General features: G+C 41.3%; 1 protein-coding gene across 2 annotated transcripts in view; it reads left to right on the top strand.

Moving 5' to 3' along the window:
• Crot (carnitine O-octanoyltransferase) overlaps window positions 1-15,496 on the top strand; it is a 31,114-nt gene that overhangs the window by 1,954 nt on the left and 13,664 nt on the right. The window contains exons 3-7 of one of the 2 annotated variants that reach the window (NM_023733.3): window positions 1,552-1,687; window positions 5,463-5,587; window positions 6,908-7,089; window positions 7,301-7,425; window positions 11,396-11,504. In NM_023733.3, the coding sequence (NP_076222.1) occupies window positions 1,573-1,687; window positions 5,463-5,587; window positions 6,908-7,089; window positions 7,301-7,425; window positions 11,396-11,504 (656 nt within the window). In that variant the 5' untranslated portion in view covers window positions 1,552-1,572. The other variant, XM_006503610.3, reaches the window with a different exon arrangement.

Here is a 15,496-nt window from a genome sequence, read left to right as displayed (position 1 = left end):
AACGGTCCTGTTTTTTCTAGTCATTTGCCTAGGAGCAAATGGTTAGAACATGGCTGAGTCTATATTTAAGACCGAGATCCTAAATATTCTGTTAGATCCAAAGTGGTTTATCAATATTCAAATGGGATGTAAGCAGTAAAACGGAAGGGGTGGAGCTTTGAGGTCCTATGCACTGTCTGGTTATGTTACTGGAACAGTAGAACCTCCTCGCTGTAACAAAGCCAACAAGACATGGTATTAAGAAAGCAAGAGGGCTCTGTTGTTATCATCTAGTCTCACTATACTACCCTGGGCTGAAGCGTCCTCTTGCTACTGCAGCTAGGTACATGCCACCATACCCAGCACTGCGCCTTGTCCTCTCCTTCCCTTTCCTTTCACATCTAGAAGTAGGACCAGAAAGGTGATTCTGGCAATATGGCTTCTGTAAATGGGTCCAAGGTGCTTGTTCTGGTTGGCAGCCAGCTGGGTCAGCACTGAGACGGAGATAAAGAGTAATATATACAGCAAAAATTTTAGATTTGGTTAATAATGGGAGAAAAAGATATTAGTCAAAAATAATCCGCCATGCCTTTGTTTTTGATATTGTTAACTTTTTTGTTTTGTTTTGTTTGTTTTTTTGGTTTTTTTCGAGACAGGGTTTCTCTGTGTAGCCCTGGCTGTCCTGGAACTCACTTTGTAGACCAGGCTGGCCTCGAACTCAGAAATCCGCCTGCCTCTGCCTCCCGAGTGCTGGGATTAAAGGCGTGCGCCACCACCGCCCAGCTATTGTTAACTTTTATAACATATGAATAGTATATTTTATTTAACTTTGCTATTTTAAAATAGGATATAAAAGGACAGGAAGTTTTCACTCAGTATCAATTCTTTGTTTTCTTAGTTACTGGTTTTATATAGGATCTATAAATGATTCTCTCAGAAATCTTATTATTTACTCTACCAATATAGCCTATTCATATATGGTGTTAGTTTTATTTTGATGAAAATTACCACAAATGTAGAAAAATTTTGAAGTTTGGTTTGTGATATTCAAAGCCAGTGTGATTAGGGCCCATGCCATCTGCACAGCGTTAAGTGACATCAGCCTGTCACATGAATTCTTACAGTCTATAATATCCCATGCTCCACACCTCTGCATATGCTTTTGAGAGTTTCTCAGACCATAATCTTGTTCTACACATCTAATCCTACCCACTCAGCAAGAATCTCTGCAGGTTCTCTAATGGCCTGTAATATCGCCTCGTCAGCCGGGAGATTGTAACCTAACACATTGGCATTTGGGTACCAAGTGTGACTTCTTAAACGTGACTAACCCTGAAATGCTTGTTTGCATGTGTGAAGTGGCAGTGTTTGCAGGGTGAAAGTTAGGAGTAAGCATGTTTTCTCTAACACCACACTACCTGGGGTTGGGTGGTCACATCTTTCTGATGACACATTGTTCCTGGCATGCTAAGTTCACATTCTTAATAGTAAAGTTGGTTTTCCTTATTTGACAAGTTTACAAATAGCTCAGGAGTTATTGGTGACCAATGTCCCGCCTGTTTTTTCTTTTAGTTCTCTTACTGTGACTTTATCATGGAAAATCAATTGACTAAATCAGTTGAAGAACGGACATTTCAGTACCAGGACTCTCTTCCGTCATTGCCTGTTCCTGCACTTGAAGAATCATTAAAAAAATACCTTGAATCAGGTGTGTTCATAGTCGTCCAGTGTAGCTTAATGTTGTTAGTAACATAAAAATGATGTTGATTAGGGTCTCATTGCAGGTGCCTCCAGGCTCATCCTTAAAACATGCAAAGCTTTTTGAAAGTTCCTTTTCCCATAGTTTGCAAAGTCAGATAGTATTAGTAGGCCTGCAGTGTAAATGGAAGTCCTTTGTCTCTATCTCCTTGTACTAAGTCCACGGAGGGCAAAGATTTTTGAAATCCTCTGTGTTTCTTTTGCTCTCTCCATATTTGAAATAATCTTCCATTTCTTGGATCTTGTAGTCTCGATATTATGAATTAATTCCTTAAAATAGTTTTGATGTTTGTTCCCTAACATCTGTCCAGAGCATATGTACAATCCGTCATATCCAAATTTCCCTCACATTCTCATTATCTATATATAAAATCAGCACTTTAAATTAGCAGCTACTTTTTTTTGTTTTTGTTTTTGTTTTTGTTTTTTGTTTTTTCGAGACAGGGTTTCTCTGTATTGTCCTGGCTGTCCTGGAATTCACTCTGTAGACCAGGCTGGCCTCGAACTCAGAAATCCACCTGCCTCTGCCTCCCAAGTGCTGGGATAACAGGCATGTGCCACCACGCCTGGCCCACCTGATCTTAATAAATCTTTACCTTAATTCACCTGGCCGTTCAGGGTCTAGAGCAGTGGTCCTCACCCTTCCTGATGCAGTGGCCCGTGCTGCTCCTCATGTTGTGGTGACCCACAGCCATAAAAGTATTTTTGATCATACTTCATAACTGTAAATTTGTTACTGTTTTGAATCACAATGTAGATTTCAAATGTGTTTTTCAGTGGTCTTAGGTGACCCCTGTGAAAGGGCCATTCGACCCCCTAAGGGTTGCACAGGTAGAGAACCGCCCGCTGGTTTAGAGCCTTATAGTTGTTCAGGAATGACTGTGTCATTTCCTCTTTCTTCATTGCTTAATTTTTTCTTTGTATTCATAATTTGTTCCTAAACATTTGCCTGGGTGAGTACTCTTGAATGCATAAAATACTGACTCAGTTGTATTTCCTCTTGGAAACCTTGTGCCTTGTGGAGCTCTCTCCCTTCTCCTCCCCTGCCCCTCCTCTCTTTCTCTTCTCCTCGCCGTCTTCCCTCTTTTCTTTGCACTCGCTGCACAGCTGCTGTGCAGAGCGTTCCCTTTGCTAACACTCTTCACTTCTCTTCTACCTACTCTTTTTAGTATACTTCCTTTTAGTATACATCCTGCCTGGGGAAGAATATTTGAGGAGGGAAAAAGAGCTAAATGTTTTTATTTTACTTGATTTTTATCTTCTTTTTTTTTTTTTAGCTGAGTGTAGATTTCTGAATTGGGTGTGCTTTAAGACTTTCGAAGGCCTCCTTTGTCCCTTATGGGGAAATATGGTGCCATTCTGACTCTGGGGTCCCTTCTACTGAAGATCATAGTGCTTCCTGCCTCATCTCCTTCCCAACTTCATGTACCTGTTAAAGTCATTTATTAATTTATCTAACTAACCTGCAGAGTCCAGCTAGTGCTGTCTGTATGAGTCCTGCAGTGGGACAGGGGGAGCTGATAGGTGCTACACTTCTAAAGAAAAGTAATTCTCCCTCAGTGCCATCAGCTCCTCTCCCTCTGCTAGCGGTGAAGCCTTGAGAGCCCCTCCCTACTCCCTGCTGGGATTAGCTCCTTGATCTTGTGCAGATAAACCCAGGGCCCACGTCAGGAGCACATCAGCCGTGTTGTGTCCAGAGGACTTCAGTTCACAGCACTCCTTCCTGTACTCGAGTTCTGAACACACACACACACACACACACACACACACACACACACACACGCGCGCGCGCGCGCGCGCGCGCTCACGAGCTGCCACTGTGTGATTTCACTATATGTATACTGTATAATGTTTATAGTAGGTCAAACATCTGTCTCTTCAGACATTGTTTCATTATGTCAAAAACATTCAAAAACCTTCTCTCTGAGATACTCAGGAAGTGATTCCTGTCTGCAGTAGCCCGCCATGACGTGAGTCTCACTTAGTAGCCACTGGCTGCCTTCCACACCCTCCCTGCACCTCCCCCTCCAGGTATCAGTGTTTCCGAATGGTGTTGGCTACCATTCTAGGCTTTGTTCATTTAGCATTTTCCAGTTTCATTTGGGTTGTAACCAGTGTCAGTATTTCATTTTATTTTTTATGGCTCAGTATGGTGTCAGTGTGTGTATAGTACAGACAGGTACTGTTTGCATCTGCTGGTTTTCATGAATATTTGAATATAGGATGTGTATTTTCAGCATAATTCCACTTATTTAATGTGGACAGAATCCAGGCATTCTGTTTCATGTGATGCATTTTCAATGTTTTTCCTGGCACTAAGAGAGTTGTGAGATGGGTGCCTGTCTCTGATGCGGGAGAACACCCTGCAGCAGACTTGTCCATCCTTCTTTGTTTTCTGTTTGTTTTTGGAGGTACCTTGTGCCTTGAATTCTTGAACCCTAGATTCAACTTTCAGAATTAGCTTGTTTCTTGATTTACATTTGGCCATTTTTTGTATTTTCTGTGACTGTTATTTCCTGGCCTTAGATACTCATTTTCTCTATTTCCCCCAGTTGATATGTTTGTTGACTTTGGGTCCCAGTGTGTCGCCCAAGCTGACCTTGAACTTGTCCCTCCTCAGCCTCTCGAGCGGCCGGGGCTCTAGACTTATTTTTAAGTATTTTATGTATATGAGTGCTTTGTTTGTATGTCCGTCTAAAATACCAGAAGAGGGCACCAGATCCCGTTGCCGGTGGTTGTGACCTGCCACGTGGGAGCTGGAAAGTGAGCTCAGGGCCCGAGGTGAGCAGCTAGTGCTCTTAACTGCTGAGTTCTCTGGCGCCCCTGCACTCCTTTTGAAAATTGCTTTACGGTCACTTTAGTGGGATTCTAGAAGGAGCGGAAATATAAATATGTCTGGTTCCCTGGCTGAACTGGAAGCAGGCGTGGGCACGTGAATGCCATCCCTTTTAATTTGTTATTATTATTTTTTGGATGGTGTATACCTGCTTGCCTCTATCTCATACTGTTTGTAATTTTGTTTGTTTGCTAATTTTTAGCATGGGTTCCAGGTATCAAACCCAGGCACTTAGCTAAAAAGTAGCTGTCATCGCAGACCTATTTTGTTTTGCTTTTTAAATACCTTTTTTTGTCGTTAAAAAAACATTATAGTAGCATATTTTAAGTTCACAGATTATTGACTTTTTCTGAAAACAGATATTTTGGAATGGACTATGCATTGTGCTAGTTCAGATTTTAAAGAAGCAAATATGAAACAAAAAGGATACATTGATTGATTTCTAACAAACTAATTTTCAAAACAATTGATTTTCATAAGCAATAATGGAAAACACTTTAATCTCTCTTATCTGTGGTTATATAGGACTTACTTTCTACTACAGTACTAGCTAGATGATAGCTTCACCTTTAACTATCAGCTACAGTAATTTGGGGATAATTTCAGAATATTGTGACTGCATTATTACAATACCCACTGTTTCCTTCCTTCTTTTCTTTTCTTTCTTTCTTTCTTTGTTTCTTTCTTTCTTTCTTTCTTTCTTTCTTTCTTTCTTTCTTTCTTTCTTTCTTCCTTCCTTCCTTCCTTCCTTCCTTTCTTTCTTTCTTTCTTTTAAATTACAGTTTTCATGTTGCAAACTAAAGCCTTCCTGTGTGCTAGCAGCATTTAGATTTATGTACGAGTGCTGAGATGATGTGGAGATACTTATGTCGAATCACTTTTTCTGTAGTGAAACCATTCGCAAATGAAGACGAGTATAAGAAAACTGAAGAAATAGTTCAAAAGTTTCAAGAAGGAGCTGGCAAAAGATTGCATCAGAAGTTACTTGAAAGGGCTAGAGGAAAACGAAACTGGGTATTTATACTTATAATTGAAAACTTGATATTTAAAGGGGACTTAGAGTGTGCTTGGGCTTTATGTTTATGTTAGAAAACACCTGAAGTCATTGTCATGGTCACACGCAACAGCATGACTCATTTAACTGGAAAGCATTTGTTTTATAAGTGAGCTTTTCTCTTTCTTAAGAATGTGTTAAAATAGAGGTTTCCTGGAATCAGTAGTTTTTGACTCAGTAAGTCCACAATGGAGCCCAGACTCCCTATTTTAATTCTTGTGTGTTATATGTGCTGGTCACTATTGCCATAGGATTCAGAGTTATACATGCCAGGCAAGCTATACATAGCCATACATAGCCTCGCCCATCCGTGTGGTGAGCTACAGACCGTACTTGCTAGAAAGGGCCTTCCAGGCCACCGTAGCCTGACAGATGCTCACACACAGGTGGCACAACATATCTAAACAGAGAGTGGGAGAGGTGGGAGTGCACATGCTCTAACTTCCTAGTCTCCATTCCCAGCAGCCTTCCCCAACTCCTTGAATGTAACCACTTCTCCAGTACATGAATTAGATAGAGGGTGGTGTTTCACCATTGCCTTAGTTGAAAAATAATGATGGTGACTTACAATTTTATAGAGAAAAATGCCAGATGTTTTCATTGAGACATTGCTCTTTGTGATAAAACAAACAAACAAAAAACAACAAAAAAAACCCCAATCTGCTTCCAAATTTCTTTGTTCTCAATTTTGAGGAGATTTTAATTAAAATGGGGGTAAAGGTAAAGAAGTATTTTTCACTCAGGTCTTTTTCTGGGTGACTACCTACACTTCGTGCCATCAATTAAAAAAAAAAAGAATGCCAGGTAACTGATAGTATCAGATTACTTAGGTAAGAAATTCAGTTACTTGCTGTGACTGGGGACACATAAAAAGGGGTATCAGAGAAAAGTGTAAATTAGTTTGAAGCATACTGAAGGGTCTTGCATTTCTAAGTAGAATTTTAGGGTTGTTTGTTTGTTTTGTTTTTGCTTTTGTTTTTTGTTTTGGTAAAGCAACATTGTAAATGTCTTACTTAATAACTGTTATTAAGTGTGCTTCAGTGAATATCTGTTAGACTCTAGGACTCACTAAATAGCTTGTTGGATAGTAGGGTTTGATGGCGGAGTTAATGGTCCCAAAAGTGAGAAGGAGGGAAGAAAGGAAGGGAGGTCATTATAGCAGCATTTCTCCTTCTCTGTGGTTTTGAACTGGAAGGGTAACGGACAAACGTAGCATGTCCTCTTGCTAGCAGTTGCATATTGGAACATTTGGAAGAAGTAATGGTCTTAATTCCTTTTAGCTGGAAGAATGGTGGCTCAATGTTGCCTACCTGGACGTACGTATTCCATCACAACTGAATGTGAACTTTGTGGGTCCGTGTCCTCATTTTGAGCACTACTGGCCTGCAAGGGAAGGCACTCAGTTAGAAAGAGGAAGCATGATGCTGTGGCACAACTTGAACTACTGGCAGCTGCTAAGAAGGTAAGAGTGCCAAGGATCCTGGCACGGGTTGGACTGAGAAGGGACAGGCACCAAGGGCCCTGACAGAGGCTGAGAGGTGAGCTTGCCCAACGTGGGAAATAAGCAGATGCTGTCAATTTAACTAGGCTATTTGGGGGGAGAATAATATAGTTGTGGTAGCTCTATAGCAAGTTTTAATAATGATTTTTTAATCAAAATGCTTTTTTAATAGAGAAAAATTGCCTGTACATAAATCTGGAAATACTCCTCTAGACATGAACCAATTCCGAATGTTGTTTTCTACCTGCAAGGTTCCAGGAATTACTAGAGATTCGATTATGAATTATTTTAAGACTGGTAAGTAAAGACATGAGATGTGGCTGATATTTGGCAGGTCGGGGGGAGCACTGACATTTGAGTAGTTTTGTGGTGATTTCTAAGATACTATTTTAAACAGTTGGGTTCTGGAAAGTTTATCAGAGACTTTCTGTGAAACTGTCTTCTCTCCCATTACTAGCTCAGTAATATTCTTCATGAATATTAGGGAGAATGGCTTTAGCTCCTAGTTATACATTATCCAAGGCCTCATTTTTTTCATCAGAACCTTTATTTCAGTAAGGTCTTTTTCCTGCAAATACACCCTAGACCCTGTTAACTTAAAACTCCATCACCCCGAATGTTGCAGTTTCTGTTATCACTGGGAACAGCCACATCCATCAGTGGTCCACCTTGGCTGTTTTTGTGTCCACATTGTGATACACCATATCATGGCCTTAGTGCTCTGGACAGCCACACTCTTCTCTCTCTTGTGGCCCATAGCGTCTTGCTATAATTGTTAGTGTCTTAGTTAGGGTTTTGCTGCTGTGAACAGACACCATGACCAAGGCAAGTCTTATAAAAACAACATTTAATTGGGGCTGGCTTACAGGTTCAGAGGTTCAGTCCATTATCATCAAGGTGGGAGCATGGCAGCATCCAGGCAGGCATGGCGCAGGCAGAGCTGAGAGTTCTCCATCTTCATCCAAAGGCTGCTAGTGGAAGACTGACTTCCAGGCAACTAGGGTGAGGATCTTAAGCCCATACCAACAGAGGCACACCTACTCCAACCAGGTCACACCTCCAAATGGTGCCACTCCCTGGCCCAAGAATATACAAACCATCACAGTTAGTTTATTCCTGCACTTTGCCTTGCGCCTCATTCTCAGCTAGTGAACTTTTTCTGAAGGAATCCTAGTTTCATTTATTCACGTTAAAGCAAGATGGCCCTACCATTTCTGATGTTGGTGGTAAGGATAGATGGCTAGCTTCCATAAGCACCCGTACCTTCCCTTCTTGGGAGACCCACAGAGTATATTAACTAACTCTTCTGTTTGACTTCATGAAGCAAGGACTTGAACATTCCTCACTCAGCCTCCTCAGAGTGACTGTGAATCCCAAATCTTTATCTCACACTGAGTGACATGAAGAGAGTATGTAGGTGGAATTGAAGTTTATGTAAGCTACTGTTTGACCTCTGTACACCCAAAGACTGTGGTTGGTGCGGATGTTCCTTGTTATATTTCTAACTGTGAAAACATATTGAATGTTTTTTCTCATTTGGGGAAAATAAAATAAATAATTCTGTTACTTTGGGAGCTCCCCACAAGGTGAGGGAAAGATGACATCTTTTTATCCTTTTTGCTGTGAATGTCATGTGTCTTGTTTTTTTTTTGTTTTTTTGTTTTTTGTTTTTGTTTTTTGTTTTGTTTTGTTTAGTCCTCTTTCCTGTGCCCAGAAAAGATACAGGCAGAGTGTCCCAAGATAATTAAGCCTTCCAGCTGCTGACAGTTACTTAATAAAAGCTCACATAATCTGAATGACACATAATCTGAATGAATTTGTGTTATTTCTTGTACTAAAAGAAAAGCACAGGGCTACACAGAGAAACCCTGTCTCGAAAAACCGAAAAAAAAAAAAAAAGAAAAAGAGAAAAAGAAAAGCACTTACCTCTTTTTTCCTGCAAGTGACACATCAATCAAAACCATCATCCCTGAAAAGCATGAAGATGCAGGCCTGTAGTCTAGTACCCTGGAGACTGAGATGGGATTGGGAGTTCAAGGCAAGCCTGGGTTGCATACTGAAACCCTCCCTCAAAAACCAACCAACCAACCAACCAACCTTACAGCTCCGTTAGGTTGTTCTCACCTGCACCCCTTTCATTATCTACTAACTGATCTAGTTTGTTAAACTTTTCTCCACTGATCCGTTCATATAGTCCCTGGAGGGACCTTGTTAAAGTACTGGTCAGATCACATTGCACTCTCCTGAGTAAAACCTCCCTTCGCTTCCTGCCAATCATCCTTAACACTCAAGCCCTTCTGAGTCACAGGTGGTCTGGTCTCAGCCCTCTCTCTGCTGATGTTCACTGAGCTCTTTTGCATGCAGTAAGCCAGGTCACTTTTTTCCTGATAGGTTTACAGTTACTGTTCCCCTGCACAGTGCTGTCTGCAGAATTTCCATGGTTCATATTTTCCATTTCATTCAGCTCCCTTTTCACATATTTCCGTCAGGTCATTGTGTGACACCACACTCCTGACACACACTCTCCCAGGTATTTATTGATTAAACGGGGGTAAGTCTATTTTCTTTTCAAGTTCTGAGTTTTGGGAAGGATGTCAATAGAAGATGGTAATAAAGGGCATGTATGGGAAATGTTAAGGGACCTGGGGATGTTTAAAGGGGTCAGAGAGAAGAAATGGCTTGGACATATTCGGAGGAACAAAAACATCTCCTAAATATTGAGGAAGTAGATGATAGAGGAGGTGGTGGGGGGTTATGAAGAGATGGTCTTTCCTCATAGTAGAGAAATAGATGTCAAGAAATCATATGTATAAAGCAATGAATAAGTTCCAACCAATAACCATCGTTCTGTGGTACTGTGCATCTCATCCTTCCTCCCGTTTCACTGCTCTGTCTGAGAGACAAGGATCAGGGACATCGATTGCTAAAGTTCTTGTCCTTGATATGGCATATGATTTTCTCTACTGAAAGCTTTCATTGAGGAATTGTTAAACTGTCTCTCATTCAAGTACTAAATATTCCCGGTGCAGTGCTCCAACCCTCCTTCACTTGGTGATTAGGGGAGGGATTATGAAGGTTTAGAGTGGTATAGGTCTAGTTGTCAATAAATTATTCAGTGATAAATGAACATTAAAATAATCTCAAAGAGAAGTTCTCTCAAATGGTTCTCCCAGGGTTCCTCAGGTCCCCATCTTCTCTTCCCATTCCTCTTTGTTTGTTTGGTTTTTAATTATTACTTTTTTATTACATTTCAACTATTGTCCCCCTTCCTGGTTTTCCCCTCTGTAAACCTCCCATCCCAGTCCCCTCCCCTTTTGCCTCTAAGAGGGTGCTCCCCCACTCTCCCATCCACTCCCGCCTCACCCCTGTAGCATCTCTCCTCTCTGTGGCAACAAGTTGGTTGCTTTTTTGAGACAGGGTTTCTCTGTGTAGCCCTGGCTGTCCTGGAACTCACTCTGTAGACCAGGCTGGCCTCAAACTGAGATCCGCCTTCCTCTGCCTCCATAGTGCTGGGATTAAAAGGCGTGCGCCACCCCACCTGGTTTCCACTTCCTATTTCTGTCTCTTAAGTTAAAAAACTCTTGCAGCACTTTGGTATCTTTCACAGAACACAAACACTTGAAATTTAAGGAGTTCAAGATTCACATGGACAAGTTTCAAGTATTTATTTATATCATAGTAACTGAAATCCTGCCAACTTATCATTCCTTCCTTATATCATTCCTTCCTTATTGATATAGGCACCATACTTGGTCTCAGGCATCGTAGGCAAGCAGTATACCACTCAGCTATACCTAGTGTCTTGAGTTTTCTCCTTAAATTGTGTTTTCTGATTAAAAAATATAAACATAAAAGTTATATCGTATACATATTAACTACTATATGATGTCAGAATATGTCTACATTATGAAATCAAGTTAAATACGCCCGTCTCCTCAAACATCTGGCACTCTTTATGGCAAATTGGAAGTCCTTTCTTCTAATTTTTTTGAAATATGCAGTTCACGGTCGGGTGTCTGGTTACCTTGCCGTGAAGTAGCACACCAGGATTTACTGTTACCCGACTGTAGCTTTGTGTTTATTGGCAGATTTTCCTCTTTCTCTTCTGTGAGCACTTTGTCTAGAAGATTCATTTTACATATTACACATGATAAATTTATCATTATTTAAAATTTATCATTTATGATAAATAAAATATTAGCGTAATTATAATGTCTTGGCTGAATGTAGCTTTACTGAGCCATCTGTTTTCTGTGTCCTTTTCCAGAGAGTGAAGGGCATTGTCCAACCCACATTGCCGTGCTGTGTCGAGGCAGAGCGTTTGTCTTTGATGTACTACATGAGGGATGTTTGATCACCCCACCAGAACTTCTCAGGTCTTTAAACTACTTCTTAAAGAAATTATGCGTCTTTCATTAATTTTGTTTTATACATGTGTAGACTGTCTTCTTCTTCTTTCCCCACTTTGACTTCATTCCTGTCATCCCTGTCAGCTTCCCTTTTCCAGACAACTCTCTCTCCCACATTCATGACATTTTGTTTTGTTGTGATTCATGGAGTTTGACCAGGGCCGTCTGGGCTCAGCAGTGAATGCACAGGTCAAGACTCTGAGCTTTCTTCTCTGAGAATCTATCAGTAGTCAGTCGTCTTAGCTACTGTTCGACTGCTGTAAAGAGACACTATGTCTAAGGCAACTTATAGAAGACAGTATTTAAGTGAAGGCTTGCTAACGATTTCAGAGGATTAGTGCGTTGTCATCAAGGTGGGCAGCATAGCGGCAGACAGACAGGCAGGTGTGAACTGTCCATTTTACTGAGTGATAGTGCTAAGTTCTCCACAGGGCCTCATGGAGCTGCTAGGGCCTGTGGTCTTCCAAGCATGTGTATTTGACTGGTTTATAGCACTAGGTATGGAGCCAGTGTGGCAGCAGTTGGTTACCCCCATAGCTTTCATTACGTAGGCATGGTATTGTTCATGGCGTTTGTAACAAGGGGAGACTGTTGATGGCGTTTCTTCCCCAGAAGCCTGCAAAGCACCTTCAGCACTTTTGAGAGCTAGCCAGCACTGGGGGCAGTTTCTAGCTCGGTTCCAGCTCCGTTCCTCTAGTTTGCAATCAGGCTCTATGGTGTTCTGTCTGGCTTTGGTTGGTGACTGACTTGGTTAGGGCTTCTATTGCTATAATAAAACACCACGAGCAAAAGCAACGTGGGGGAAAAAGGTTTATTTCAGCTTATATTCAAGTCCTTCATGAAGGGCAGTCAGGGCAGGCACTGGAGGCAGAGCTGCAGAGGTCATGGAGGGGTGCTGCTTACTGGCTCACTCCTTATGGCTTGCTCAGCCTGCTTTCTTATAGAACCCAGGACCTCCTGCTCAGGAGTGGCATCGACTACAATGGGCTGAGCCTTCCACATCAATCGCTATTTAAGAAAATACGCCACACCTATCCTACAGGATAATCTGGTAGGGACATTTTCTCAGTTGAGGGTCCTTCTTCCCAAAGGACTCTCTGTAGCGTGTGTCAAGTTGAAATCAAACTAGCCAGCACAGCAACCAAGATAAATAGAAGGGGCTATTATTTTGGAGTCTTTTTGGGACCTCCCTGAACAGCAGCTTCTATGAAAGTACCCCATACCTCTCACTGGAACTTTTAGTTAGTGACCTGCTGCTTCTAGAACCATCATATGTAACCTGTGTGGAGTATCTCCTTTCAAATTTGTTTTTCATATTTTTAATTTAGTTACAAGATAGTAGGCTTCCATAGCTTTTTTATACCTGCTTTTTGAAAAAGCTTTATCTTTTGAAATTAAAATGCAAGTATGTCATTTCCTCCTTTCCCCTTCCTCCTGCTGACCCTTCCAGTGTGCACCCCTCTTGCCTTGCTCTCTTTCAAATTCATGTCCTCTCTTTCTTTAATTGTGCGCAGGCGCGTGCGCGCACACACACACACACACACACACACACACACACATACACAGTACCGAGAGGTTAGTCATGGACTTTACATACTCACGCCTGTTTTGTTTAGTTATGCAGCTCTCTCGTGTCCCCTGCCCTCCTGTGTAAACCTTTGTGCCCCTTGTGTTTCTCCTGCTGTTTTCCTTCGCTGGAGTGCTGGCACAGAGGCCTGCCCTTCCAGCAGGAGATCAGGAGTGAAGGCTTTTCCAGATCATCCTGGCCGAAGCCAGCTCCTGGCCCACTTACACTATCTGAGGACTCAGACTACTTTCCTGGATTTCCTTCTCAAGCTCTTGCTTGGGTGAGAAAATACGTGTTCAGAATTTCCTTTCTTTAAATGACAGTAAGTTTTACAATTGGAGTTTCATAATGCTGTTCTTAAAAATACCTACTTTTAATTTTCAGTTTTACCAGATATATATGCATGTATTCTAGTTGGAGAAAAGAAAAAAAAATCCATGTATTACTGGTCCCACGTCCATCCTCTGGAATTAGTTACTGTTATTAGTTAGTTAGTGTGTCCCATCCTTCCAGATCAAGTGCGGTGAAGTCATTGTACTGTATATTGTTATCTTGTACCTTTTTACAGTACTCCTGAGTTCCCAAACATAAAGAGACTCAGTTACAAGAGGCAGGCCTCACCGTGCTCAGCTCCTGGCCTCTGACCTCTGCACTTAGGACTAGGATCACTTTTCAACTGGACCTTATTTTTTCTTGGCTAAAAAAAAAAATGGGTTTCATTATGACATTTCTCAGGCAAAACTTGTTTTTGTTTACCTTCCCCTTCTCCTCATCCCCTTCCCTGTCCCTCACTCTCCAGTCTTTCAGTTTCCACCTCACGTGACCTTCTGTCCCTTCCCGCTTTCTCGCATGCTTACTCTCCCTCACGGTCTTCAATACCAGTTCCCTCCAGTTGTATTCTGTGTCTCTCCCTTCAGTTCCCTGTGGATAGTTTGAAGTAAATCTCAGACAATGTGTCTGTTACTGTAAATATTTTAGTATGTGTCTCTAAAATATAAGTAAAATATACATATTGCTGCTATATCACAGCCAATGGCTTGTCTCGTAAATTAACAGCATCCCTTTAGTGTATTAATTTATAGTTACTTCATTTTCCTAAATGATTTTTATAAATGTTGAGTCGTATATATCTGTATATAATTTAAGTGACTTTTAAATTTTTATATATTTGAATGCATATGTGTGTATGTGGATACATGTACTTATGCCTCTGTGTGTATGTGTGTGTAGGCCAGAGGTGGGAGCTAGGTGTTGTCCACTATGAGTCTTCACTGTCTTTTCTAAGAGAAGGTCTCTTACTGAGCCTGGTGCTCTGTGACTGCCTAGAATGGCCGACCAGTAAGCTTTGTAGATGTACCTGTCACTCCCCTCCCCCACTGCCGTCCTAGCTCTAGGGTTACAGGTGAGTATTCCCATGCCTCGACTCATACATGGATGCTTGGGGCTGAGATCAGACTCTCTTGCTTGCACAGGAAGCACACATTGAGTTATCTTCCAGCCCTTTAAATGATGCATTTTTCTACATATTACACACAAGTAGAAAAATACACCCAGAGTATAGCTAAATACTCATATAGTATACATCCCCACACAGGTCAAAATAGAGTAATGAACTAAGCTACTGGGAAACCCTTATACAAGCCTTAGATGTATGCAGAGGACTTGACAAGTCATGGAGTGTTTCAGTCAACAGCAGTAGGCAAGGACAGGTACCCAGCACAGTTTTACAAATAAGCATCCTAGCTTGTGTGTGAATGCTGTGGTTCTCTGCATGAGAGCTCTTTCTTGGATTTAAGTACTCTATACAAAATAGGATATGAGGCTGAAATAGGTTCTTCTCCTCTATTGGAGGCATTTTTTAAATAAACAGTTCATAATTTGAATGTGATCCAGTTTATTATACTTTGCCACATGAGCTCTATTTTGTTTTCTATTTATGTATATATTTACTTATTTATTCATTTACTTAATATATGAGTGTTCTGCTGCATATACAACCACATGCCAGAAGAAGGCAACAGATGCCCTTACAGACGGTCGTGAGCCACCATGTGGTTGCTGGGAATTGAACTCAAGTCCTCTGGAAGAGCAGCCAGTGCTCTTAACCTCTGAGCCATCTCATCAGCCTATTTTTATATTCTTTATTTTTTTTTCCCCCTCTAAAGTAATCAGGAGGAGGCAAGGAAAGCTTTCTCATAGATGTAGGTGGTTTGATGAAGAAATCCTCATGTACTCAGAATATTATTAGTTAGAAAATATAGCCCAGTGGTGGTGGCACACGCCTTTAATCCCACCACTAGGGTGGCAGATGCAGGTGGATTTCCCAAGTTGAAAGCCAGCATGGTCTACAGAGTGAGTTCTAGGACAGACAGGGATACACAGAGAAACCTTG

This window comes from Mus musculus, chromosome 5, assembly GCF_000001635.26.
Source record: "Mus musculus strain C57BL/6J chromosome 5, GRCm38.p6 C57BL/6J".
In the NCBI taxonomy this organism is placed as follows: domain Eukaryota; kingdom Metazoa; phylum Chordata; class Mammalia; order Rodentia; family Muridae; genus Mus; species Mus musculus.
Note: the sequence above shows the minus strand (reverse complement) of the source record. Positions and strands in the feature narration are given on the sequence as shown.